Raw genomic sequence first — 23,968 nt, 5'->3', positions numbered from 1 at the left:
CAGAGCAAGTTTTCTAAAGCACTTAGTGAACAGGTAGAAAAATAGCATGTACACAAAAGGTAGCATTAGATTTTATTCCACTACTCAAGTATGAGGTGGCACTCTACAGTATTGCAAGACCTGAAAAATACCCCCAGGTGTTAAAACAGACAAGCATCAAAAATAAGCCCAGCAGAAATATAAAGATGCAACTCCTACTTGAACATGCACATGATGTGTCAGAGCAGCTCAACTTACTTCATACAATGTCATGGCAGCCAGCTTGTTGTATAGCCCATATCTATCAATCTTCCTCAGACTGGGATTTAAATGCTACTACTTCCAATTTATTTTGGATTAGGTTGTAAGGCTACAGCCTTTTTGAATATGTTTCAAACAACACTGCCTTTTAAGTATTGACTGCATAGTTCTCCTGTCTGTGTTCATGCACAGAGCACACTCCAGCACAGACTCTGTCGGGAGAGCACTCAGATCTCCTCTTGCACCAAGATGTAAATTTGCTTTTCATCAGGGGGCTACCTTCCAGACACGATTGCAGAGACCCACAGGGGATAAACAATTAAGAGATACAATTTCAAGATGAAAATTCAAATACTGAAGAACATGTTGACTGTTCCAATAAAGGAAGCCCCTAAACACACTGTCATCAGAAGCCCAACAGAAAATCTAGAGATTAAAGCATTCAGTCTAGCCTACTTTTCCCTGAACATCTACAATTGACCACTGCTTGCAGGGCTGCAAAGAATACACTAGACTTGATATGCTTTTCTTCTGCTCATTTATGCCAGTTTTCCTATTTTCACATGTAGTCTAAAGCAGTAACAGTGAAAATACACCTTGGTATCTGCTCTTAGAAAAGCACTGTAGTTAAATTCAAGTGTATTCTTTTCATAAGAATAAAAAAAAAAAGCCAAACATTTTGAGAATCCAATGGCTAAACCATAATTAATTTGTCTTTACAGTACAGGACCATCTAGAAGCCATTTGATCAGAAAAACCACTAAAGTATGGCTGGCACCATCTCTCTCAATGATTACCAAAAGGAACCAGGTACAAGTGAATTCAGTGAAGTGAGATAAAATATAGTCCATGAAGAAGGAAACTGTGGCACAACAAACACTTTCTCATGAGGAAATAACTGCAAGGAAAATTATTTTATTTAGTGACATGAGGCAAAGACAACATACCTTTTAGACAGAAAAAGACTTTGGAGAGTAGGGTTTAAAAGCTGCCATATCTTTACGCTGGCAGCAGATGATGAGGGTGCTTGATCTGACTGCAGCTTGCCAGCATCACAAAAATTAACACCAGTTTTAGGTTGCGCCTGTGTGTATTTTCTTCCTATTTTCATCCTCAGGACATTCGTCAAGATAACTTTGGGTTGCCTGCCATACATACAACAATACATTAATAATAGGGTGCTGAGAACTTTTTAAGTCACATGAATTTGACAAAGATATTCTATGAGTTCACTGTCTCTGCATCACACCTTAGAGAATTAAGGTCACTTCCCTGGCAATTTACAAAGCAGTTCTCTTTGGAGAAGAGTGATCACAAACTCATCTTTTGATCAGGGCAGCCTTTCAAGATTTCTCCTTCTGGCATGAATGATTAAAATAACCATACGCCATTCTGAAGAGGTAAACTTCCAGTGAAGAAACACCGAAATGGAAATTTTGGTGCATCTTGGTATCACAAAATGTTGGAAGTGGTGTCACTATAGCCTTAGAAGATATTTTGAAAGTGTATGCTTGACCATTTGCAGGATATGAAAATAGGCACTTATTTTGTATCATCTTATTTTAAAGCCATGATTATTTGTTCCCATATGGCAGATTAATTATGATCTTGCTGAGGGAAAAAAGTTATTACAAATCTCCCAGTTCTGAAGCTCCAACTATTTATATTCAATTTCACTAAACAAATTACTTAGAAATATGAATTACAAAATGCCCTACTGAAGTTCTTTAAAAAAAGTATACTTTAGTTCTGCTAGATTGGTACTGAAGTCTTCACATAATAAATTAACCTGCATTATGGCCAGTAACTTGGACAGTTTTCTTACAGAATCATAAGGATTGGAAAAGATCTCCAAGACAACAAGTTTTCAACTGAATACCACCATACCCACTAAATCATACTGCTAAGTGCCATGTCTACTTGCTTTTGAACACTTTCAGGGATGGTGACTCCACCACCTCCCTGGGCAGGCTATTCCAGTTCTTAACCACTCTTTCAGTGAATAAATTTTTCCTGACATCCAACGTGAACCTCCCTGGCACAACTTGAGTACATGTCCCTTTATCCTGTCACTGGTTGTCTTGGAGAAGAGACTAACACCCACCTTGCCACAACCTCTTTTCATGCAGTTTTAGAGAGTGATAAGGTCTTCCTTCAACCTTCTTTTCTCCAGACTGAAGAAGCCCAGCTCCCTCAGCTGCTCCTCATAGGAATTATGCTCCAGATCCTTCACCATCTCCACTGCCCTTCTGTGGACTTGATCCAACACCTCAACATCTTTCTTTTAATGAGGGGCCCAGAACTGGGCACAGCACTCAAGCACCCCTGGCCTCACCACTGGTGAAGTACAGGGGGACAATCACTGCCCTGGTCCTGCTGGCCACACTACTGCTGACGCAGGCCAGGTCCCACTGGCCTTCTTGACCACCTGGGCAAACTCTGGCCCATTTTCACTTGCTGTTGACCAGCACCACTGAGACCTTCTCCACCAGGCATCTTTCCAGCTCCTCTTTCCCAGCCTGTAGTACTGCATAAAGTGACTGCAACCCAATGGCACGACTTCAACTTATTTATAAGCTGATAGGCATTATAGATCATAGATTTGGCAGGATTTATTTTATTTTCAAACCTCTAAGAACTGGACTTGTTTTCCAAGAGCTGGTCCTATGAAGACACTGAAGTTCAGGATAATTTTTTGGGCTTTAAAGATTACTGAAGCAAGAATTGGTTTTTTTTTTCTTACTGCACAACAAAGAAAAGTTCTTCTCACTGTAGACTAAGTCTCTTTTTAATAGCTATGGGAAAAAAACCTTACTACTCATATAGCTCTTACACACATGCTATAGTAACATTTTTTAAGCAAAGGGCTGCTATTCCTCAGCGGGTTTACCTGCAAGCAGCTGTAATTGTTCCACTGACATGCTGCCTTCAGCTCAGCAGTCTGGTTACATGGTACCTAGTGGCAAATGCAGGTATGGCATGGAAAGTTTTTGTTGCTGAAGAACAGACATGCTTGAACCTAAAATAAGGTCTGGAACTGCCATGCTAGTGAAACACATCTGCCTTTTATTTCTCTCTTTCAATCTTGACATTCTGATTTCCTCTCCCCAGTTACTTACCATAGTTACAAGACACATAATCCCTCACTGAACCTGAAAAGACAAATGCTCCTACCCACGGCTTGGACAACCTGCCCATAAGCTGTGGATGGCTGTCAACCTGATGAGATCTCTGCAGCCCTGAATGCCATAACCTGCTTTCTCCTAGAGCTCTGCTACGCCTTTCCGAGACCAGCAGTCTCCAAAATGTTTTAACCACACATCCCTAACAGCAGTAAGTATTTTGAGCATGTACCTTCTACAAAGGTCATTTAATTAAAATCTACAGAGAGGTGCTAGTGACAGTTGATCTTAAAGGTATTTTCCAACCTCAATGCCATGATTATAAAACACAGAAATTGAAATTTAAAAAGGAACACAAAAATTATATAAATATTTAGTAATTGTACAAAAAGATTTCCTTCCTGTATCCCAGTGAATTGTCTTGTTCACACCATGCTTTAGAGACCTCTATCTAGACAATGCACAATAAACCTCAATGGCTCCTTTTCAAACCTAAGTAGCTTAAGCTCAAGTGAAGGAAGTTTCCTTTTATCTCTGAATTTCTATCAGAAGTTTGCCAAAGAAAAACTGATGGAAAAGAGCTAAGGCTTTATCTCAAAAGACAAAGAAAAGAAAAGGCACCAATAAAAAAGAACCCCAAAACCCATTTAAGGCACTCTGATGCCAAAGACATGGACACAGGACAAAGTGTTATGTAACAGATTGGTCCTAATTAGCTGTTGGAGAAACAATCCAGGGTTTATCAAGTGAAACATTGGCTCTGAGAAGGCAATAAAAAGTCACATGTGCAAAGACAGTCTCACTTGAATACCAACCTAAAGCACAGTAGTGCTCCAGAATGTTTTATGCAGTCTGGAAAAGGCTTTCCCCTTTCTTTTCTTTCATCTAGTTCTAGATACAGTTTATGAATGCTAATGCAAAAAAGTGTTCCATGAACATGCCTCAAATACTGTAGATGTCAGAGAGGCTTGTTCAAAGCTCTAAGGATCCAGAGACTGGAGTTTTATTTCCAGATAGGCTTTAATTACTGAAAAAATAAAGTCAACACAGGTCCTGGGGGTCAGTTTAGTAACATTAATGTCTTAAATGGTGGAGCTCAACTGTAGCAGTTTAGTGAGCACATCTCAATCTGGCAAGTGTTCTTGATTCAGCACAGGAAGCAAGACATTTTCCTATAGAAGTGCCCACTAAATCAGAAGTTCTGGCTTTCTTCTGGACTTCTCCAATGTTGAGCTCACACATGAAACCACAGTTCAATACCTCAGAAGAGCTTATAGCAACCAGACTTTACATCATTTGTTGTTTGTCCACTGTAATGTATATTAGAAAAAAGAAATAAATAAGCAGCACCTAAGGAATTAGAGAATATATATATCTAAGAAACATGATCAGTTAAAAAATTCAGCTACACAACAACTTATTGGGGTGTTAAGAAAATTTACAGAAACTGAAGCAATTAAGGAAAATTTCAAGGTAGAATTCACAAAGAAAATTTGTACAAGTTATCTTTTGAAACTAGACATTCATTCTTGTGCTTTAAAATTCTTCCCTAAAGACAAGAGGCACCCAAACTACTTTATAGGGCCAATTACTGAAGACTAAAGAACTGAAGTCACTTCAGCTCTTGGGGTGCCAGAACACACGATACAATGAAAGACTAAGCTATTTCCCCTCCTCCTCAAAAAGGACTCAAAATTAAAAATCAAATCTTAAAGTAACTAAATTACGTTTTTTCCTCCAAACAGAAAACAGTCATAGAAGTAAGCCCTAGCAATATGCAGATGTGAACCAGAAAATTGCTTCTTGAAAAATGTGTTTTAAAACCATTATTGCAGGGGATCATGAGACAACATAAATGTGCTATTCTCTGTGGAACACTTCAGCTCTCCTGACTAAAACCAACCAAGGCTATCAATTTCCCAGATCTCAATTCTTTCAGTTTTCATTGTTCCATCTCACAGAAATTATGTATTTTTTCCTTTTTATTTCTCAAACACATGAGATCACAATGGAATTTTTCTAAATTTAGCCTCAAACAGCAAGTTAATTAGTCCAGTGGGAGCACGTGATTAAAATAAAGACACTGTGACCATGTATGATCAAGACTTGTAAAGATATCAGAACATATTCCAATGTTGAGTGTTTAAACAACACAATGACAGAAAAAGTCCACAGCAGGAGGCAAAGGAGACAGAATCAGAACTTCATGACCTATAGTTTGTTGGCCACCTTGAAAATCCAGGTCTGACATCCTTTCCTCACCCATCAGGCTAGACCTTAACAGGCTCCAGGTTCCTATATAATTTGGTTTACTGATTGCTACTTGGAACTGAATTTGTAATGTTCCCCATTCTCTTGATTTAAATAGGGTTTATAGATTTTAGGCAAGTACTTTAGCAAAAATGATCTTATAATTTCAAGCACACACACATACCATGAATCAAGCTTTGCACTGGAATTCTACGCAAAGGAGAGGAACCTTCAACAAACCAGGAAGTCAATGGTATACACTTGTCAGCACCAGGCCAAGGCATCACTTCCTATCTTGCACCAGGTTTTGACTGAAGTTTTTGAACTAGTTATGACCAAACCTTCAGAGCAGAAGAGGAGCATAAGAGCTTTCAATGGCTTCCCTTTCTAAAAGGAGTATGGCCTCTGGCAGTGTTTCTTGAAAATCATGTCACTAAGACTGGGAGTACAACAGATTCAGTGAAACATCTAAACCTAAGCCAGCCCATACATCTGTAAACAAAGGTTGGGACACAGATCCCTAAATTACCTGTTAAATTGTCCACAGAATAAAGTGAGCAACTCAAGGAAAAGACATTTCAAAAGATTCAAGCAATTGTCAAACAGAAAAAAAGCAAAGTATATGTTAAAAGCAAGTCCCACCAGCAGACCCAGCAAGTAATCTGCATAACAGTAACACTGGAGGCATCTTGGTGAAGGAAAACCAAAGACAATTATTTCTGTTTCTAAAACAAATACCTACCATAGTCTCTCATCTACCTCCCCAAAACTGAAAAACAATACAAAAGCAAAGGTAATGAAAACATAGTTATGCATGTAATGATGGAATAAACAAAAAATATATTATGAAAAATGCTGTTAACTGCTCCTGACAAGTGTCATATTGCTTTTCACAGGCAATAAAACAATTATCCTACTTTATAAACCACAGGAAGAAAAGCTATTGTTTATAGCTCTTTGGGGAAAAATGTTTGACCTCTATTTCACACAATAGTCACAGCTACTTGATATGGTTTCCTACCTAATATTGTGTACACATACCAGTGCTGGAACTGCTGTCTCAAATTCATTTCAATTTGTATTAGAAAGTGATCAAAATGAAGCAAGGAGACTATTGGTTCATTTGGGACTAAATTACTATTAATTGTCTACACCACTGTCTTCATGGTTATATTCTTTTACTAATAATCCCAAGTTCTCAGAAATATTTTGGCAGGGGATGTCATGTACGGTTTGAAGGTTGTTCCCTCAGCTCTCTGAGGTCTACAAGCTGAGAGTCTATCCTGTGTTTACAGGATAAAGCCACTGATAGCTGAATACACATCAGGTCTATCTGAGCTTCTGCAGCACATGCACAGCCCAGGAGCTCCTTGACCTTTCTGAGCCCAAAGGAATAACATGATACACTATCATTAACGGGAATCTCTGACTGATACATTCACTGACAACTCTCTGTTGCGAGGAAACCTTTTGATTGTCCTCCTTCAGCTTCAAGGTCCCCACCTTTCACCAACTGACCAGAAGTCAGTGACTCACAAACAACAAACATCAACATCCTTACAAACCTCCCTGCTTTGCTGGACTTGGAGGTTCTTACTGACCAGATGCACCTGTCAGGGCAAGGGGGACCAGTATGTAAATGATTGCCACAAAAACCTGACTGCAACGGGGTCAGCACCTGATTCAGCCATAACATGTATTTCACTGAACATTTAAAGATATGTCAAATTTCATTTGACCTGAAGGAACTGCACACATCTTAAGTACTGCTTCCACTCTCCCCTCTATCTAGGGAACTAACCTACCCCAGGAGCCCCCTCTGGGATCACAGACAAACCCCCTGACACTCACCTTTCACAAGCCCAGGAGCAGAGCTGTACAAGTGAGAGCAGCTGCAGTTGCTGCTACAGACCCCCAGGATCTCACACCAAAGCACAACTGACAGAAGCAATTGACTACCAAGTTTTGTAATCCAGAAGATAAAAAGGCATGTGAAGATGTAGGCTTGTGCTAATTTATTTACTTTGTCCTTTATGACTAAAATTAGGTGGCAGTAACAGTCCTGAAGCAACACATCTCCCTAAACATCTGAGATTGGCTCCTATCAATAAAGTAGATTGTTTTTAAAATACCAGGAGCTAATAGGAGTTTGTTATTAAGACTCATTTCCTACTTTGTAATGCAAATGAAAAATTCCCCACTGGGAATAAAAACTGCTGCATCAGAAAGACTTGCAGCACAAAACTTCACTCTTTCCTCTTTATAGTTTTGTCAGTTCTCAGACTCTTGCTCAACAAACACCACCACCTCTTCAGAACCTGTGTGCTCTTTCCACTTATTACACAATGGAGTCCCCACGTTGATCTGACTTACTGAGAAACACTGAGTACCCAAGTGGAACACTTAGCACAAGCTTCATTGCAGACAGGAGAGTAGATTTACTTTACAGAGAGGCTCCAGCTAGTCTCTAGAAACACATCTTTTTTCAAGGAACTGAAAAATGTACATGCTTAATATCTAAATACTTGCTGTCTCTTTGTAGTCTAAATAATTTCTCACTATTGTGCTGGTAACAATTTGCGTAAAAATTATGGAACACCTATAAATGCTATTTGAAAGTGTCTTACATATTGAAATAAACAGAAAATTAATACACAACAGATCTAAAGGTAGCTTTAAAGAAACCAAACTCCTCAATGTTTCGAGACCAGTTCAAAGTTTACTGAAAGACTTTTAGAGATTGATAGCTTGATGTCACATATCAACCATATAAAAACATAAATAAAATTCAGGAAACTGCAATTAAATTCTGTTAGGTTGACCCTGTGAGCTGTTTCCTGTTAAAAGTTACTGACAGAAGCTTTTTGATGTAAGTGCATGTAAACTGACAGGTATGCTTCTGGGGAGGTATGAAAAATAAACTCAGCATCTTTTACAATTTCAGCTTTCCCTGCAACACTTTGAAGCATTCTGAATATACAGACCAGGCTAAACAATGGCTGGCTATTTGTAAACCACAAACCTACAGAACTCAGCAGTGTCAAAATAACCTGCATTTTCATTACCTGTGCACTTTGTTTTTAACAGCTTCTCCTAATAAGAAACCACTTATGGGCAAGTTCAGTTGCAGTCAGAAAACAAGAGCAGAGAATGCTTATTCCTTTATTTAGAATTAAGTGACTTGGGGAATAACAACTATTTCATTATTACAAACATATTCATTTTGTCATATAGTCATTGTTTCCCAGCTCCTGCTAATAAATCTAGTCCTGCATTTTTATTTCCATTCGTCAACTGCAGAAATTACAGCTTCAAAATTTTCTTGGATAAAACATTTACCTAGCTGACAACTCTGAAAATGATGATTTTATCTTATAATAGCATATCAATAATTTGCCATAATCTGAAAGAAACCAAGATATTTGCTCTTGGCAACAGAGAAAGAAGTGGCATATCAGCAGTCTTAATTACTTAAGTGCCTTGACAGTAGCACAGAGATGAAAAAGCTCTCTTTTTTATTTTTTTTCTTCCTTCCACTACTAATCACCATATTGTTTAATTGATATTTTAATTGTTTTAAAGTGTTGGTAAAGCTTCGGCTAATGAGTGTGGGCTACAGAACAAAAAAAGGATGAGAAAAAGAATTCTGGGAAGCTTCTTACATATCTAAAGATATCTAGGGCTAGAATGACAGTTTACACTTAGGGAGTAATGAACACCTTTTAGGACTCCAAGCAGGTTAAGAAGCAGTAATTCCTCTAGTAAGCACTCTCACACTGTCAGGTCCTATGCTGAGATTACACAAAGGAAAAGTTACAGCTGCCATTAGACCACTGAAGCATGATTCTCTGAAGGAGAGCCACCCAACAGCATGAAAACCATCTCTGCATGAAACAAATAATTACCTAGAGACCAGAGACCCTCATCTTCAAGAATATCTCTGCATATTCAGGGTTAACTAATTTTGAGATGATTTCTTACCCAATTGATTCTTCATCATTAGAGCTGTGTCTGTTGCAATCTTTTTGCCTTTTTCCTTTTGTGGAAGGCTTTCTGTTGTTGGCACTTAATGCCCACTGAAACAAAACAGAATTGGCAGATTTAAAAAAATCTGATTATGTCATAAAGGATAAAGCACTAGAAAAATGGGACACTGAAACAATGCAACTGACCAAATATATCAAAGTTATGAAGAGCATACACAGCAATTTTGCAAATAATTAATTTGCTTGATTTAAAGAATCCACATACCACCTGATCTTGAACAGAACTTTTTTCTCCTGAAGAAATATACAGGACAATTCCATTGTTTCCCAATTTCAAGAGGGACTATACCAAACAGACTTAAATATTAGGCCTGTTCCACATAATCATGAATATACAAGATTCAGAAAGTAAAGGCTAATGCTGTACACTTAGGAAAATTTTGCAGGCTACAATATGGATATAAAATAAAATTCTGAGAAGGAAAAGCAATTTCCTGAAGGTTTGGAACTTAGGTGGCAAACCCTAGAACAGCAAGACTTAATTTTTTTCCACATTCCCTTACCTTAGCAGAAAGTACTTATATTTTCAAATTAAATAAAAGAAGCCCCACCAAAATATAGTTATTGCTGCAATTCCAGAAACCTCCAGCCCTCCAACCCTCCTTCTAATCTTGCTAATTTCTTAAAATTCAAAATATAATAAACCCAAGAAATGCTTGAGAATTATGGCACTCAGGCTGAAAGCAGACAAACTTATCTTCATTTTTGACTAAGTGTGGTTTGAAAGGGCATCTGAAAAGTTCATGCCCATGCACATTCTACAAACTTTATTGAAGTCTGAAAGATGCATCCCAAATCAAACTTTCCACTACCACAGGGACTAATTTTAATGCAAACCAACCCATTATTCAAGTTGGCAGCAAGAAATCTACCTGACTGGGCTCTTCCCTCTTCCTGCCTTCAAACACCATCTAGTTCACCTCATACCACTGGTGTTCAAGCACAGGAGAGACCTGCACATCCAAATCACTGAAAACCGCACAAAGTTTCTCAAACAACATGGTGCAAACTCTGACAACTCACAACCAAGTTTTTTTACAGTAGAACATAAAAACTAGGCAGTGTTTAAAGCATTTGAAATCCCCCAATACATGGGAAAGTTTGAAATATGTACAGACATAGGTAGGAAAAATAAGAAATAGAAAATTAGACAACATCCAGGAAATGACAAGGAAATAAAGTATTTTTATATTCACCATTCAAATCACAATTTTTATAGAGGCAGAGAGAAATACAGCAAGAACTCCACACAAGTGCTCTCTGAATCTGCCCAACAGGTTGCTTCTTGTAGCCACAGGAGACACTACCTCCCATTTCAAAACCTGACTGCAACTGGAGGCTCTGCTCACTGAAAGCATTACCAGTACAGAACACAGCCCCACACAGAGTCTCTACTGCAGCATTCTCAAGTGACCTGGCCTACCAAGAGACCTGGGTCACATTACCACTGCTACTGTAAGTCAAGAAAAATTCCTACCTTCCCTCACTACACCTTTCAACTCCTCTGAGGGGGAGGAGGTCTGTTTGTCCAGGCCCATGATTCTAAAAGCACTAAAGCCAGCAACAAACTCTGGATGCTGAGCTGAAGGAAACAAGTGCAGCAAAATATGTTTCCAACACTTGACATTTGAAATGCTTATGAAATTTGGAAAAGATTTATAGAGTCAAGTATTTGCTTCTATATGTGACTGAGATGATCCAGACACTCAGTTATGATAAGTGCCGTAAGACTCTTACAGTCTTTTGGTCTTAATACAGTTATTTCTGTATTAGCACCTAATATTCTGCCAAGAGTCATAAAGTGCTTCATATTTTCTTTTAAAAGTTTAAGTTCTTGGATAATTGAAAAACTCAACGTAAATGTTATTTTCATATAGCAAAAAGTTTGGTAAGTGATCTGAATAGAACCTAAAAGTTCAGCAGTCAGAAGACAATCAACTAAAAAAAATAAATATCATATTTACATTTAAATTAATTATTTTCAAGACAGTTTCAAACTACACCCAAAGATAAACTGCTTTTCAATTATTTAGGAAACATGGCACTAGGACTCCCATTTCTGTAAATATATGCTTGCAAACACACTTGCCTCTCTCAAGACAGTCTGGATTACTTAGTGGTCACAAGGCAGCACTTGGTGTTGAAAAAAACCAGCCTCCAAAACTAAAGCAAAACCTCATGTAACATTCTCCTACACGCTTTACACTCTGAAGAGCTTCTCTTTACCTCTTTTAAAGGGTAGTCACAATGGTGGGAGCCTGGGAGCCTTGCCAAAGGGGACTGAACTTGGACATCCTCTGACTTGGTGTTTGTTTTCTTCTTTGGTATACGAAACTGAAAATAGATGATGTTACACATGGTAAAACTAAATTATCCACTGGTGCTATCAGCTGACATACCTCCATGTACAATGTTGTCTTAACTGGGCAAAATAAAGTTGTAAGGGAAGCCCTGACTTGTGACTTTACTTGAAATGCATTCTTCATTAAAGCCTGATCCCAAATCATGTGTCATATCACATGATGAGCTAGTTTTAACACATTAAACCATCTAAAAAAGTTCCATTTCATTAGCTTTATATCTTCCAAGGTGACAAAAAAGTGGCAACCAATCCACTGGCACAGTCTTCTTGGTTCATTCTAATTTGTTTACACACTAGTTTAAGTGTCTCAACTTAGAGAATGATAAAGAGAAAACTAAATAATTGAATGTCATGACCAGGTTTGCTTTCTCAAAAGAAAAAACTCAGGATGAAGAACAATTAGATCTTAAAATAGTACAAGTATTTTGGTATGATAATTTAGCATTAGACTTTAATGTTCTCAAAATGGTATCAGCTATTGTCATTGCCAACTCCCACAGAAATGGAGACAGCATTTTGAAAGCAATTATTGAAAGAGAAAGCAGTTAGTAATCCACACGAATTCACTAGTTCAGAAAAAAATTATATGTAGAAAAGAAGGTTTGTTCATTGAAAATCAAACAAGAAATAATCAAAATAAATTTGTACTAGTTCATAAGACAAGGAAACAGGATGATATTTCCTATCAGCTAATTAAACCAGTTAAAATATCAACTGAAAGAATAAAAGTGCAAGCATTGCTACTGCTCCAGGCATCCTGAGAAGCAAAACCTCACATTGCAAATAGATGAGAATGTATCAGAGAAGGAATGCAACATTTACACCTCTCAGACAACCGAATCTAGCTCAGGCAGGAAAAAGCTGAAGCTACTCCATATGATGGACACTGTAAAGCATCCTATGAACTCGATTTGCAAGCCACCAGATGCCTTGCATTGTAACATGAAATTACAAGCAGGGATTCCAGAACGGTGACTCTAACAACCTAATTATTAGCACTTTAACTGCATTCATTAGATCAGCAGGTAGTCCTTCAGACAGACCATAAGGAAACATGCTGCACCATAATGAGATAATACTTCAATCCTTCAGTCTGAATCGTGAGTGCTCTTACTCCTCTACACTTCTTTGAATCTAAGATTAAAGTTTTTTGTAATTAGATCCAAATTTTTATACAGTGTCTCAGGCTCCCTTTCATGGTCAAACACTATAACAAACACTCCTTTAATATCAGATTCTTCAAACTCTAAAGGATACAGATGTCACACACAGGCAATAACTTCTCAGACAAGCACCTCCCTTTTCAAACAACATGGAAGGATTGAAACAAGACATTTTCTTATCCAGCAGCTTCTACAAGCAGATTGTTTCAAATTTGTTTGGTTGGTTTTGCTTTAGAAGTGGCCTAAAAACATGTTTATCAGTCAGAATGCATATTTCTGATCTGCACTGTAAGGGCTAGGAACAGATTTCTTACTTCAGACCTCCACCTGCTGCCTGACTAGCAGCTTCTATTACGAGATTCCAAAGAACACACAGTTATCTAGAATTTCAACATACATTTAAAATTGAAGAGGTTCTGATAACTTCTGTAATGACATAACAGACAACATTAAGTACAGATAAAATCAGACTCAGTAAAGAGACAACTGACAGAAAGGGATAAAAAGCACAAGATACATTAGCCAGCAACATTTCCAGCTCACCACACAGCATCTTCCCAATGCTTGCACTCATTAAGAAGATGTTGGTTTACAGCGCCCACAATTAACTTACAGAGCAAGCACAAAGTCAACAGGCAAAGAGAGGTCTGAATCTATGCTAAACACAAGGTATGCAGTTGCCTCAGCTTTTCCCAAATAAAAAGTGACTAACTCTACACATACAGGTGCATACGCACTCGGCAGACTCATCTAAATCAGCAATACTTTCCTGAAGGTTCCCACCTGTAAAAGCAAGGGCCAGAGAAAGTGCATAAACACAGGGCTGGAAACAGCTTATTTCTAAACCACTAGATCACCCAGACCTCACCCAATCATACCTGTTCCTATGTCTACCATTTGTTCTCATCAGTAGTCCCATTGCTAGAAACTGCTTCTAACAGGAATATTTTAGGAAAAAGACCACACCAGCCTAAGAAGCCTCTGAGTACATCTCTGCAGACAACCAACTTTCACACAGTTTTGCAGGTGTTCTACTTACTTCAAATTACTCTAAAATTTTAGGTGTTAGTCTAGGTCTTAAAATAACTTGGAAAACACCCTGTTTATGTGTAATCAAATGCTAAGCCTCTAATGTATTAATAAACTTACAACAGTAGACATTGACTGCTACCACAACAACAGTTTCCCAAGAAAGCATGTTCCAACAAAGTGAAGAATGAATTTGGTTGTGCAAACACATTAGAACACCCTAGGATACCCACAGCCTCAAAATAAAATGTTGAAAATTTCAGGAATGCTTACACTGGCGTGACTTGAAGATGATGTTCTTCCTGACATGGTTTTCTTTACTGGAAAAAAAAAAACAAAGAAAAAAAAAACTTAACAATTTCTGGTTTATTGATTAAAAGGAAAGTAGAACCACAGTAGCAGGCACTAAGAAAGAACAAGAAAATTAATTTTGAACAATCTAGAACAAAAAACCCACGTTCATAACATGTCTTGAGTTGGATGGGGAATTAAAAAGATTTTATAGTCCAGCCCTCCTTCCATGGGCAGGGACATCTTTCAACTGATCATGTTGCTCAAAGCCTATTCAACCCGACCTTGAACACTCCCAGGGATGGGGCATCCACTGCATCTCTGGGCAACCTGTTCCAGTGTCACCATTCTCATGGTAAAAAATATTTCTTCCTCGTGTCCAATGCACACCTACCCTCTTTCAATTTATGACCATCTTGCCCTGTCACTTACAGACCTTGGTAAAAAGTAACACACCAGGGCAAGGCTCTGGATTGTCAGCGTAGACTAAATTGTTAATAAAATTGTCCTAGAATTTATCCTTAGCCGTGACATTTACTGATTAACTCCTTGCTGCAGGCACACAACTAATAAGCAGTTCACACTCAGAGTGAAAAGGAGTAAAAGAGGACATCTGTACCATTGCAAGGGCTCCAAGAATAAATAATAGCCGAGGATTCTTGTTAAACCTATAAACTTCATCACTAGAAGAACAGTGAGAATACTCAGAGAATACCTATAAATTACAGGATTTATAGGTATTGTCTTTATACATATTCCATATGACTCTGGCATAAGACCTCGAAAGATTACAGCTAGTTTGGAATCTCTCGAGAAGCCAAGTTCGGGGACTTTCACTTATCTCAGAGGTTTTTTTAACTTAGAGCCACAGTCCCCCAGGGTGGGTGGGGAACAGACCGATAAAGAAAAGCCAAAGTACCGCCTGTTCCGACGAGGAAGAGCTGACGAGCGGGGCCCTGGAGCCGGGGGAGCGGGCACCACCCGAGCGCGGCTGCGGGCTGTCACCGCAGGAGCCCGGCCCCGGCACGGCGCTGCCCCGCCGAGCTCCGCAGCCCCGGGAACAGCGTCCCCCTGACAAACCCGCAAACCCCCAGGGCCCGAGCCGGCAATTCCACCTTTTCACGCTCCCTCCTCAGCCTTCTCCCAGCGGCGCAGCAACGCCGCCGCCAGCCCTCCCTCCGTCCCTCGGTGCCCTCCGTCCAGCCGCTCGTTCGCGGCAGACACCGCGGCCGCAGGAGCCCCCCCAGAACGCCGCCGGCCGGCTGCAGCCCTGCCCTCCTCCTGCCCCCGCCGAAGGGCCCCGGCGGCAGCACAAACACTCACCGCCGCCGCCGGAGCTGTTTACCCGGGCCGGGCCGCCCCGCCGCCGTCCTGCGCAGCTTCCCCGGGTACTTCCGGGCCGGGCACCGCCCCGCCGTGCCGTGCCGTGCCGTGCCGTGCCGTGCCAGAGCCGCGGCCCGGGCGCTGCCCCTCGGGCCCTCCGAGCTTTAACCTGCTCGGGATGAGCTCGGCACTGACCCGCTAAAAGCCACTAAAGAACCGAGAAAACCGCGTTACTTGTAAAGAAGCAATAATGAACCCGGGCCGGCCCAGGTTTAGGTTGTGCCTTGCTAATGATGTTTCCCGCAGCTGACAGCCAGCCCCCGCCAAATTAATCCCCTGACTGGGGGGGATGCACAGCCGGGGAGAGCCCTCATAACCTCGCTGGCCGCGCTTTGCAGCCGCTGCCCTTAGAAATCCTCCTGCAGCCGAGGGGAGAGGAAGATTTTTTTGCCTGGGTTTTTGTTTGTTTTGGGGTTTTTTTCTGTGGGTTTTTTTTTTTTTTTTTCAGGGCAGCTTTACAATTGTAAGTTCTGTGCGGCGCTTTCTGCTTTGTTTTCCTCTTGGTAGCGGGAATTAAAACTGGCGTGGACGAACGTTTCGTTTCATACTCTAGGTTTTAGCTTTAGCTTTCTCTCAGTGTGAGTTGCAAACATGAGAGGTTAGTTTGTAACTTGGAACTATCGGGAGCACTTTAGATGGCTACAAACTATCAGCTACTGACAGATCTTGTAGATATACACCCCAGTATGTAAAGTAACGAAAACTGAAACCATGATTTGGTTTATTTTTTTCACGCACAGGACTTGTCTACACTCCCAGAGTGAAAAATATTTCCATCTATGATGATGACAGATTTTACAGAAGAGCATACGGTAATACTGGGCTTTACTAGAATGAAGTGGTTTTAAATGGAAAACAAAGTAATTTTTATGGATCTTATGCAGTACTTATACTGCAGTGGTGTTTGCAATATGCCAAATGCTGCAACAAGCACCAGCTGAATTTACATCTGAAGCATTTTAGAATCTGAATAGAAAAGTGGGAGGAAGGGAAAGAGGGATTATTTTTCCCCAAAAGCAAATTTTTAAAGTAAGGTAGCAACTGTAAAGGCTGCCAGCATATGCAACCTTGAATATTACATTTATATATAGACAGTGAAGTACAAACAGCTATCAATGCTGATCTAGAATGCAGACTTACAACAAAGAAGTGCATGCATTATGCAGCTGTATCTGGAACAACCTGTAATTGCTACTTTTTAATTCTATAATTAATTGTGTTGCTACAATAAAATCAGTCCTCTGGACTAATAAGTATGTAATTCTAAGCTGCTATTTAAGTAAACTCCAAAGTGATATCCAATCATTAATTGTCTCATTTTGCATCCTGAAGGCAGTTTTAGGTAGGAAAGTCATATGTGCACTTTACGAACACTGTAAAACTGGGTTTGTTTGTTTCTGCCTCCTGAAATCTTCAGCAACCTTTCACAATGCTTTGTAAAGTAGATGTTCAGTGTTTAATTCTGAATCACAGATCCTTATTTTGGAGCTGAAAAAGCAATGTTGCTATTAGTTGCTGTAGTAAAAGAATAGTAACCTCCTCGTCAGAGTATGCTGGGAAATTAGTCTCTCCAACCTTTTAGGGGGGAGAAGGGAAAGGGACTCAGAGGTGGTGCACAGCATACCACTCTGAGGAAACAGCATCTACCTATTCCTAATTCTTACAGAAAGCTTTCTGCCTTTCTTTACACACATCTTTCCTTAAGTATGTCCATTTTTCTCCTACTTTGTCTCATGGGAACAACAACTGGAATATGGGTAGCTTCTTTCCCACTCAGTATTACCTTTTTTGCACTAATTGCCCATATTTCAGCAGTATAGCAAACAGACTGTTTTCCTATCTCCTTTGTCTCTCGTGCCTTCCTGCAGAATGAAAAAATCATAGATGAATGGGTGCCCTTGCATTTTGTTTGTGCTGCTTCCATTTCAAGAAACTGGCAAGCTAGTAATAAATGGATTATGCATTGTAGCATATGATTTCCCCCCTTTTTCTATGTGTACTGATTATATTAGATAAAAAAGGAGAAAGTATAATTTTCTAGCCTGCTCTGTATTATTTAGAAGATAGGAATGACACAAAGAGAGGACTTAATAACACTAGCCCAGTGGAGATTACTCAAAAGGAAAATACATATGGTGTTGCCATGTTGAAAAGCAAAAATGCGTTCATTTGGTTTTATTTGGTTGGTTTTTTTTTAATTTAGGAGTGTAAGAAATAATTTTAAATCTACTAAGCACCTTACCTGAAGGAAACTTTCATTCCTTGCGAGATTTGGGTTCCAAATCAAGTTGCTTACATGAAAATATTCGGATCACTTTTTGTCCTAGTAATTGGCTTTATCAAATGGTACAGTGACTTTTAACATAGAATGTAATCTACTGTCTTCTATAAAACTTCTTTTAGTTCAGCAAGAAAAACTTAAAGGTATACAGTCTAACTTGCCAAATATAATTTGATTCACATAATTTACAGGGGAAAAAATCACTGCATTAGGACTAAACTCCTGTAAAGGTAGGATTCTGACCACACCAAAGGTTATAACCCTGTTTGCCATTCTACAGCCAGTGATGGCCAGTAGTAGATTGAAGAATTACTAGGAAAGTAGAAGGTTATGATAAGCTTAATTTTTCAGCTGCACAAAAACCACTTTCTGGTATAATTCATATCAGTCATTAGAGATAATCTGAAATTGGAGACCTCGGTCCAACCTCATGATAGTTTTCTGCCTGGACTTTCTTTTCTCCTGCTCTTGGATCACAGTGGCTAGTTTATTCTGTCTGTCATCCATTCCTCTATTTCCATGTGGCAAGTGCTTGCAAGGATGAATAACTAACTAGAGTGATTAGCAGAAAGCAAACACATACATGTATTATCTGTTCTGGTGCAGTTGAACGTAGAAGAACATGGAGAGTATGCTGGTAGACAAGCAACAGGAAGGTTGAAGTCCTCAGTAAGCACAGCTTATTTTCTTAAAAACTCAGGATCCAGTTATGACACTTGGACTATTTCCAACTGCCTAGGCCTGAATTTCAAAGGTGGCCTTGAAACTCAGTGGAGTTCCAAGATAATGGCTAGGAGACAGCACAATAAAAGTTGTTCAAGTGAACAATGAACCATGTACATATGCCTCCTTCTTAAAGCCTTTAATTCAAACTACCTTAAATCTTTAAACATGCTACTTACAAATTTTTAACTACCAAACTGAAATAAGGTGTAAGAAATGCAGAGGAGTTACTGCTGTTGGAACTTCGTAACTGACATATCTAAGAGGCTTTAGAAGCAGCTGGTTTGCTATACATCACCATTAAATACTCTGGTTCAACAAGTATTTAATTAGTAACAGCTTTTAAATCTAAATTCTCATGTGGGACAGGGGTGGGTAGCAGGTGTTGTGTGGAGGTCTATCACTACTTTGACATAATAGTCTTCTTAATTTGTAGTGGTTACAAATACAGCGTGAACTCAGTTTGAGGAAACTAACAGAGGGTTCAGAGTATCAAGAGGAACTAAAATATGACTTCAATATAAAAGGGGAACTGAGGCACCTAGATACAAATGAGTGCTTTGTTTTCAATTACTACAAGAACGGACATGAGCAGAATCATAAACGCTATGAAGTTCTGGGACATTCCATTACCCAGTATGTTTATGAGCTCCTGGAAAGAGTCTGCATGCTGCAGAAGGTTTATATTCCTACTGATGCTACAGAGGGTGAACCAAGAAGCTTCTTTTTCATGAGCAAGGATGCACTAACATGTTCCTCTAGCCTAATTATCTTTCTTCAAGACCAAGGAGTTTTTTGTGCTGGACAATGGGGGCGACGGGCAATTGTCAGCGAGGGCCTGAAACATGGAACACAAATATCATTCATCAAAATGGCCCTGCAGAGCCACTGGGAAGTGATTGTACTGAACCCCAATGACAACTTCACTGGTCTGAACACTGAAAAGGAGAGATTTTCTGCTAGGGAAGAAGGGCTTACTTTTACACAGTCTGTCTGTTGGATCCCCAAAAGGGGAAGCAGCAGCCCTCAGGAGCATACCTTGTATGTATGGGATCATTTCATTGCAAAGAGTGCAGCCATGAATGTGGCCTTCATTGCCCATGGCTATGGCGGGTTGGTGTTTGTTGATCTGCTGGTGCAGAGGAAGTGTGAGGTGATGAATAAAGTGTACTCTGTGGCATTCATTGACTCCACACACAACATGCAGCACCAGAGCAGACATGATCCAGAAATACAGGAATGGATACACAAAAACTGCCGAGAATGGGTGTCAAACAGCAAACCCCTAAATAAAACTGTGCACTTTCTCATGAGAGTAAATTGTCCTACTTTCTCTGCTGGAACAGAAAAGTATGGTTTAGCACCCTCCTGCTGCTTACAACCCATCTTTAAGTACCTGAAGAGCATGCTGAAAGCCAAGATCACAACAGCCTTGAGGAATTCGCCTGTTGCAACCAGAAGCAGCACAAGAAAGAAGAGAGGCAATAAGTAAAGATACACTGCTTTGTTCTTGATAGTGGTCTCTTCCTTTCACAAGTGCCTCTGCACCCTTCCATCACTTAAGCGCCTTCATCTCACTGTGGAGAAATTCACAGTTCTAAGTTTGAAACTATGTTTGGTTTTGAGAAGAAAAACACAAAAGTTAACTATTAGGAAAGATACACATTTTTCAAAGCCTTAAGCCACAACCCTTTGGCTAGCTTTGAAATTTAAAGCTGAATTAAAGATGTTAATGTATACCAACTCTCATCTATCATTTTTTCTATAATACACATTCTATAGTTTTGGCTCTATAATCAGACTAAACTATCAGGAAAACATTTGCTTAAGTGCTTAGCTTCATTAGAAGGCCAAATATGGAATAGCAAAAGCATCTAAACAATCTGCTTCCTCCTATGTACCATGTATTGTTTAAAATCTTTCAAGATCTGGAACATCCACCTTCCTCCCTTAAACATTTACTGTTAAGCTGAACAATGCTTCAGGTAAGTATTTACTACTACAGTCCCTCCAGTCAGAGCTGGTGTGCCCCAAACATGACACATGGAGGTAAAACAATTTCCATTTTAAAGCCAGCTAAGCCAGTGAGAACACTGGGCATGAGCTGCTGTAGAGATACACCAGTCTGGCAACCTGCAGTTACCAAACTGATGCAAAGCAATGACACTGCTGCTTCCTCTCAGCTGTTTGAATTTAGACAGGTGGGAAATACAGTTTTTAAATTTATATATTCAAGGCTTGCAATGTGTACAAGCAGAAGTTCAAATAATCTCTAAAGTGAATGTAAAAAAAAAAAATTATTCTTAATTTCCAGTTCAAACCCATGGGAATCAAAAGTGTTCAATGGCCACAAAAAAGGATCCTTTGGATGACCAAACCTTCTCCTACAAGTGCAGAGCATTCCAATCTCAGTCCAAAAAATCTGCTGAACAGTAATAACAGGTATCAGAGAGAAGAGAGCATCAACTTGCCTTTGTGTTTATATCCATTTCAGATTTCAGTCATCATCTCTCAGAAGAAACTTCTGTCCTGTCATGCAGCAATGGATAAAATGTAACATTCTATAAGGCACATTCAATTGAATGTTCTTGAGAGCAAGCACAACTTTTTTTATTAATGTCAGGTTTACTATTATTACATCTGAATGAAAATGGTACCAAACAGACAACTGACAGAGTGCCTCGGTTCCCTGAAGAAGGTTGCACTGGAGATGCCACAGCTGAGGATGTGCTGAGGAGCCTGACTGTTTTGTAAGGGCTGGTCAGCACACAACTCAAAGAACAGCCACTCCTGTGAACTCTGTGCATGAGCATGTAGCTTTATTTATGAGAGAAGCACGAGGTGACAGAATATCTGTCTTCAGAAGGAGACCAATATGATCCTTCAGGATAAATGCTCAAACTGTCCCACAATGTCAGAGGAGGCCAAAAATGCTCAAAGGAAAAAGGGATCTACCACATCGTCAATTTGTGTAATTATTTGCTCAGGTCAACCCATTAAATTCCTTGGTAGAGAAGGTCATATTTAGGAATGTTATTGGGATCAATGGGACTTCTCACAATGAGCTTTCCCCGCATGGCTCCGCGGTAAATCACTTCAATCAGATCTATGAAGTCTTGCTTTGTTTTGAAGCTTCCCACAAATTTGGTGTGATCTGGAGACCTAAATATAAGCACAAGACAAAGGCAGAATTGCAACGTTAAAGTATTCAGAGAAAAACCACCTAAAAATGTGAAAAGATGCCCAAATGAGATAAGGAGTGCTCATTCTGAAAGGAAGAACTAACTTTGTGACAGCATAACCAAGTCAGGAATATGCTGTCACCTCCAAAGGTCAAACAGGTGCAGTGTCATGTCTAAGATTTTAACCATTTCTTACTAGTTTTTGCAGAGTCAGGCATATTTCACCTACTTATTGCATCAGAGCACATTTCAAATTACTTCCTTATTTAGATCCTTCTGGCTTCCTACAGAATTCTCAATGCAGATGCTGGTAGCAACATTATAGTTTTCAAATTTTACCTTCCCCAGACATGATAACATAGAAAAAGACTGATAATTCTTATGGACATAATAGACAAGGCTAGGGTGACTTACCCATAATCAACCTTCATGTGCTGTCCATTGAAGAAAAACACAGTAGATGGAATATAACTGATGTCAAAATACTGGGTGTACACTGGGACGTCGTTCACATCCACCAGGTAAATGACTGCCATTTTACTTAGGTCATGGGCTGTTTTTGCAAGCTGGAAAGAGTGAGAAAGGCAGATGACAATTAGGCTGAGACACGAGGACAAGAGAGTCCAAGCTTGTTAAAGCCTGTTTTTCTTATGTGTTACCAGATTAAGCAGGTATGGAATATCACATCTTGTCTACCTCAAGCACTTTGTTCAGCCACTACAATAGTAACACAGATGCTTACTCTTCAAACCTTTTAATAAATATTGTGTAATTTCATTCTATATTTGTCACCAAACTTTTCATGAGTGCCTATCTTAGCAAAAGCAACATTCTCTTCTATGCACCAACTCTACTGGCACGGTCCATTAAAAAAAAAAAAAGGTCTTACAATATCATCGAGCTGCAGACAAACAGCATCATTATCTCTTCCAAAACGGAGAACCAAAACCTTCTCAGCGACGCTTTTTATTGCCTGATCCACCTCCCTCTTACAGGTCAGTTTGGGCAGCAGAAAACTCATCGCGACGGATCACGGTCTCCACTAAAAGCCCAGCCTCACAGTTAGGGAAAAAAAAACCCAACAAAACAACGCAGCATCAAACAACAGCAACCTGCGGGCCAAAAAGAAGCGAAACTTCTCTGTGCTATTAAATTTTTTAAAAGGAAAAAAGCGGGGGGAAGAGAGAGGGAGAGGGAAGCGGAGACAGAGAGCACAGATCAGCAGGCCGGGCTCACAAACCCCTCGGCCCCAGGCCTCACACCCAGCCCAGCGCGGCGGCAGGGCCGGACCCTGCCCCGCACCAGGGCCGGCGGCAGCACCCACCGGCAGCCCCTCAGTGCCCGGCGGCTCCCCGGGAACGGAACACGGGACACTTGGGATCAGCTCCCGCCGTGGGGGCGCGGACAGCCCGGAACGCCGGCGCTGCAGCCGCGGAGCGCCGGGGACAGCCGAGGGGAGCACGGCGGCCCGCCCCGCGCAGGCGCAGCGGCTCCGCGAGGTGAGCGGCGGTGGCGGCGCGGCCGGGCCGGCGGTGACCGCGGCGCGCCTCGGGGTCCCTCGGGGTCCCTCGGGTCCGACCGGCCCTGCCCCGACCCGACCGAGTCCCGGCGGGCGGGAGCGCGGCCGGAGGTCCGGCAGGTGCTTCTCGCCAGCCGCGGCGCGGTGCCCCGGAGGCCGCGGGCCCCGCCGGTCTCCCGGGAGGGCTGAGGGGTGTGAGCTGGCGCTCGGCGGCTCGGGTGCTCGTGGGCTGGTTTAAAGTTGTTAAACACTGCAGTGCTGCTCCCCTGCAGGCAGTGAGGGTCTAACAGGAGAGCCGAGGGTGTGGGTCCGGGCTCGTGCCCGTGGTGCCAGGCCATGAGGCAAGAAGCAATGGGCAGAACCTGAGGCACAGACCT

The 23,968-nt window shown here is 40.6% G+C and overlaps 3 protein-coding genes across 16 annotated transcripts in view; 1 reads left to right on the top strand and 2 right to left on the bottom strand.

The window, feature by feature from the left end:
* Nucleotides 1-15,965, bottom strand: part of SENP7 (SUMO specific peptidase 7) — a 42,581-nt gene extending 26,616 nt beyond the window's left edge. For 3 of the 9 annotated variants that reach the window (XM_064410654.1, XM_064410657.1, XM_064410662.1), the window contains exons 1-5: nucleotides 15,827-15,965; nucleotides 14,486-14,532; nucleotides 11,885-11,992; nucleotides 9,594-9,688; nucleotides 1,188-1,385 (exon numbers count right to left, since the gene is read on the bottom strand). In XM_064410654.1, coding sequence (XP_064266724.1) covers nucleotides 1,188-1,385; nucleotides 9,594-9,688; nucleotides 11,885-11,992; nucleotides 14,486-14,521 — 437 coding nt within the window. In that variant the 5' untranslated portion in view covers nucleotides 14,522-14,532; nucleotides 15,827-15,965. Of the gene's footprint in view, nucleotides 1-1,187; nucleotides 1,386-9,593; nucleotides 9,689-11,884; nucleotides 11,993-13,906; nucleotides 13,967-14,485; nucleotides 14,533-15,618; nucleotides 15,691-15,826 lie in introns of those variants that run through there. The other 6 variants (XM_064410656.1, XM_064410655.1, XM_064410661.1 and 3 more) reach the window with 6 other exon arrangements.
* LOC135294849 (putative protein ARB2BP) lies at nucleotides 15,944-21,612 on the top strand. 5 transcript variants are annotated; one of them, XM_064410667.1, is made up of 4 exons: nucleotides 15,944-16,102; nucleotides 16,627-16,698; nucleotides 18,774-18,836; nucleotides 19,327-21,612. In XM_064410667.1, exons 2-4 carry the CDS (start codon nucleotides 16,666-16,668, stop codon nucleotides 20,380-20,382), a joined length of 1,152 nt encoding a protein of 383 aa, XP_064266737.1. In that variant the 5' UTR covers nucleotides 15,944-16,102; nucleotides 16,627-16,665; the 3' UTR covers nucleotides 20,383-21,612. The 5 variants fall into 5 exon arrangements, 4 of the variants coding, with proteins under 4 accessions (XP_064266737.1, XP_064266740.1, XP_064266736.1 ...); XM_064410666.1 differs by lacking the exon at nucleotides 15,944-16,102 and adding an exon at nucleotides 16,125-16,349; XM_064410670.1 differs by lacking the exon at nucleotides 18,774-18,836.
* Nucleotides 21,613-21,683: 71 nt separating this feature from the next.
* Nucleotides 21,684-23,537, bottom strand: TXNL4B (thioredoxin like 4B). Of its 2 annotated transcripts, none has more exons than XM_064410675.1 (4): nucleotides 23,397-23,537; nucleotides 22,962-23,114; nucleotides 22,487-22,638; nucleotides 21,684-22,052 (listed from the first exon to the last, which is right to left on the bottom strand). In XM_064410675.1, the coding sequence occupies exons 2-4, from the start codon at nucleotides 23,091-23,093 to the stop codon at nucleotides 21,887-21,889; spliced, it is 450 nt and encodes a 149-aa protein (XP_064266745.1). In that variant the 5' UTR covers nucleotides 23,094-23,114; nucleotides 23,397-23,537; the 3' UTR covers nucleotides 21,684-21,886. The 2 variants fall into 2 exon arrangements, with proteins under 2 accessions (XP_064266745.1, XP_064266744.1); XM_064410674.1 differs by having other exon boundaries at nucleotides 22,962-23,184; nucleotides 23,397-23,532.
* Nucleotides 23,538-23,968: the final 431 nt, after the last annotated feature.

This window comes from Passer domesticus, chromosome 2 (assembly GCF_036417665.1).
Source record: "Passer domesticus isolate bPasDom1 chromosome 2, bPasDom1.hap1, whole genome shotgun sequence".
NCBI lineage: Eukaryota > Metazoa > Chordata > Aves > Passeriformes > Passeridae > Passer > Passer domesticus.
The sequence above is the reverse complement of the archived record's forward strand: the minus strand, read 5'-3'. Positions and strand labels throughout refer to the sequence as shown.

Bases quoted from the DNA above. Each gene is read 5' to 3' on its own strand.
- LOC135294849 (XM_064410667.1), top strand. From the start codon at position 16,666: ATGATGATGACAGATTTTACAGAAGAGCATACG. The intron at 16,699-18,773 runs GTAATACTGGGC...GTTCTGGTGCAG, and splicing joins ATTTTACAGAAGAGCATACG to TTGAACGTAGAAGAACATGG. The intron at 18,837-19,326 runs GTAAGCACAGCT...CTTAATTTGTAG, and splicing joins CAGGAAGGTTGAAGTCCTCA to TGGTTACAAATACAGCGTGA.
- TXNL4B (XM_064410675.1), bottom strand. From the start codon at position 23,093: ATGAGTTTTCTGCTGCCCAAACTGACCTGTAAGAGGGAGGTGGATCAG. The intron at 22,639-22,961 runs GTAAGACCTTTT...CACTCTTTCCAG, and splicing joins GTCTGCAGCTCGATGATATT to CTTGCAAAAACAGCCCATGA. The intron at 22,053-22,486 runs GTAAGTCACCCT...GCTTATATTTAG, and splicing joins CACATGAAGGTTGATTATGG to GTCTCCAGATCACACCAAAT.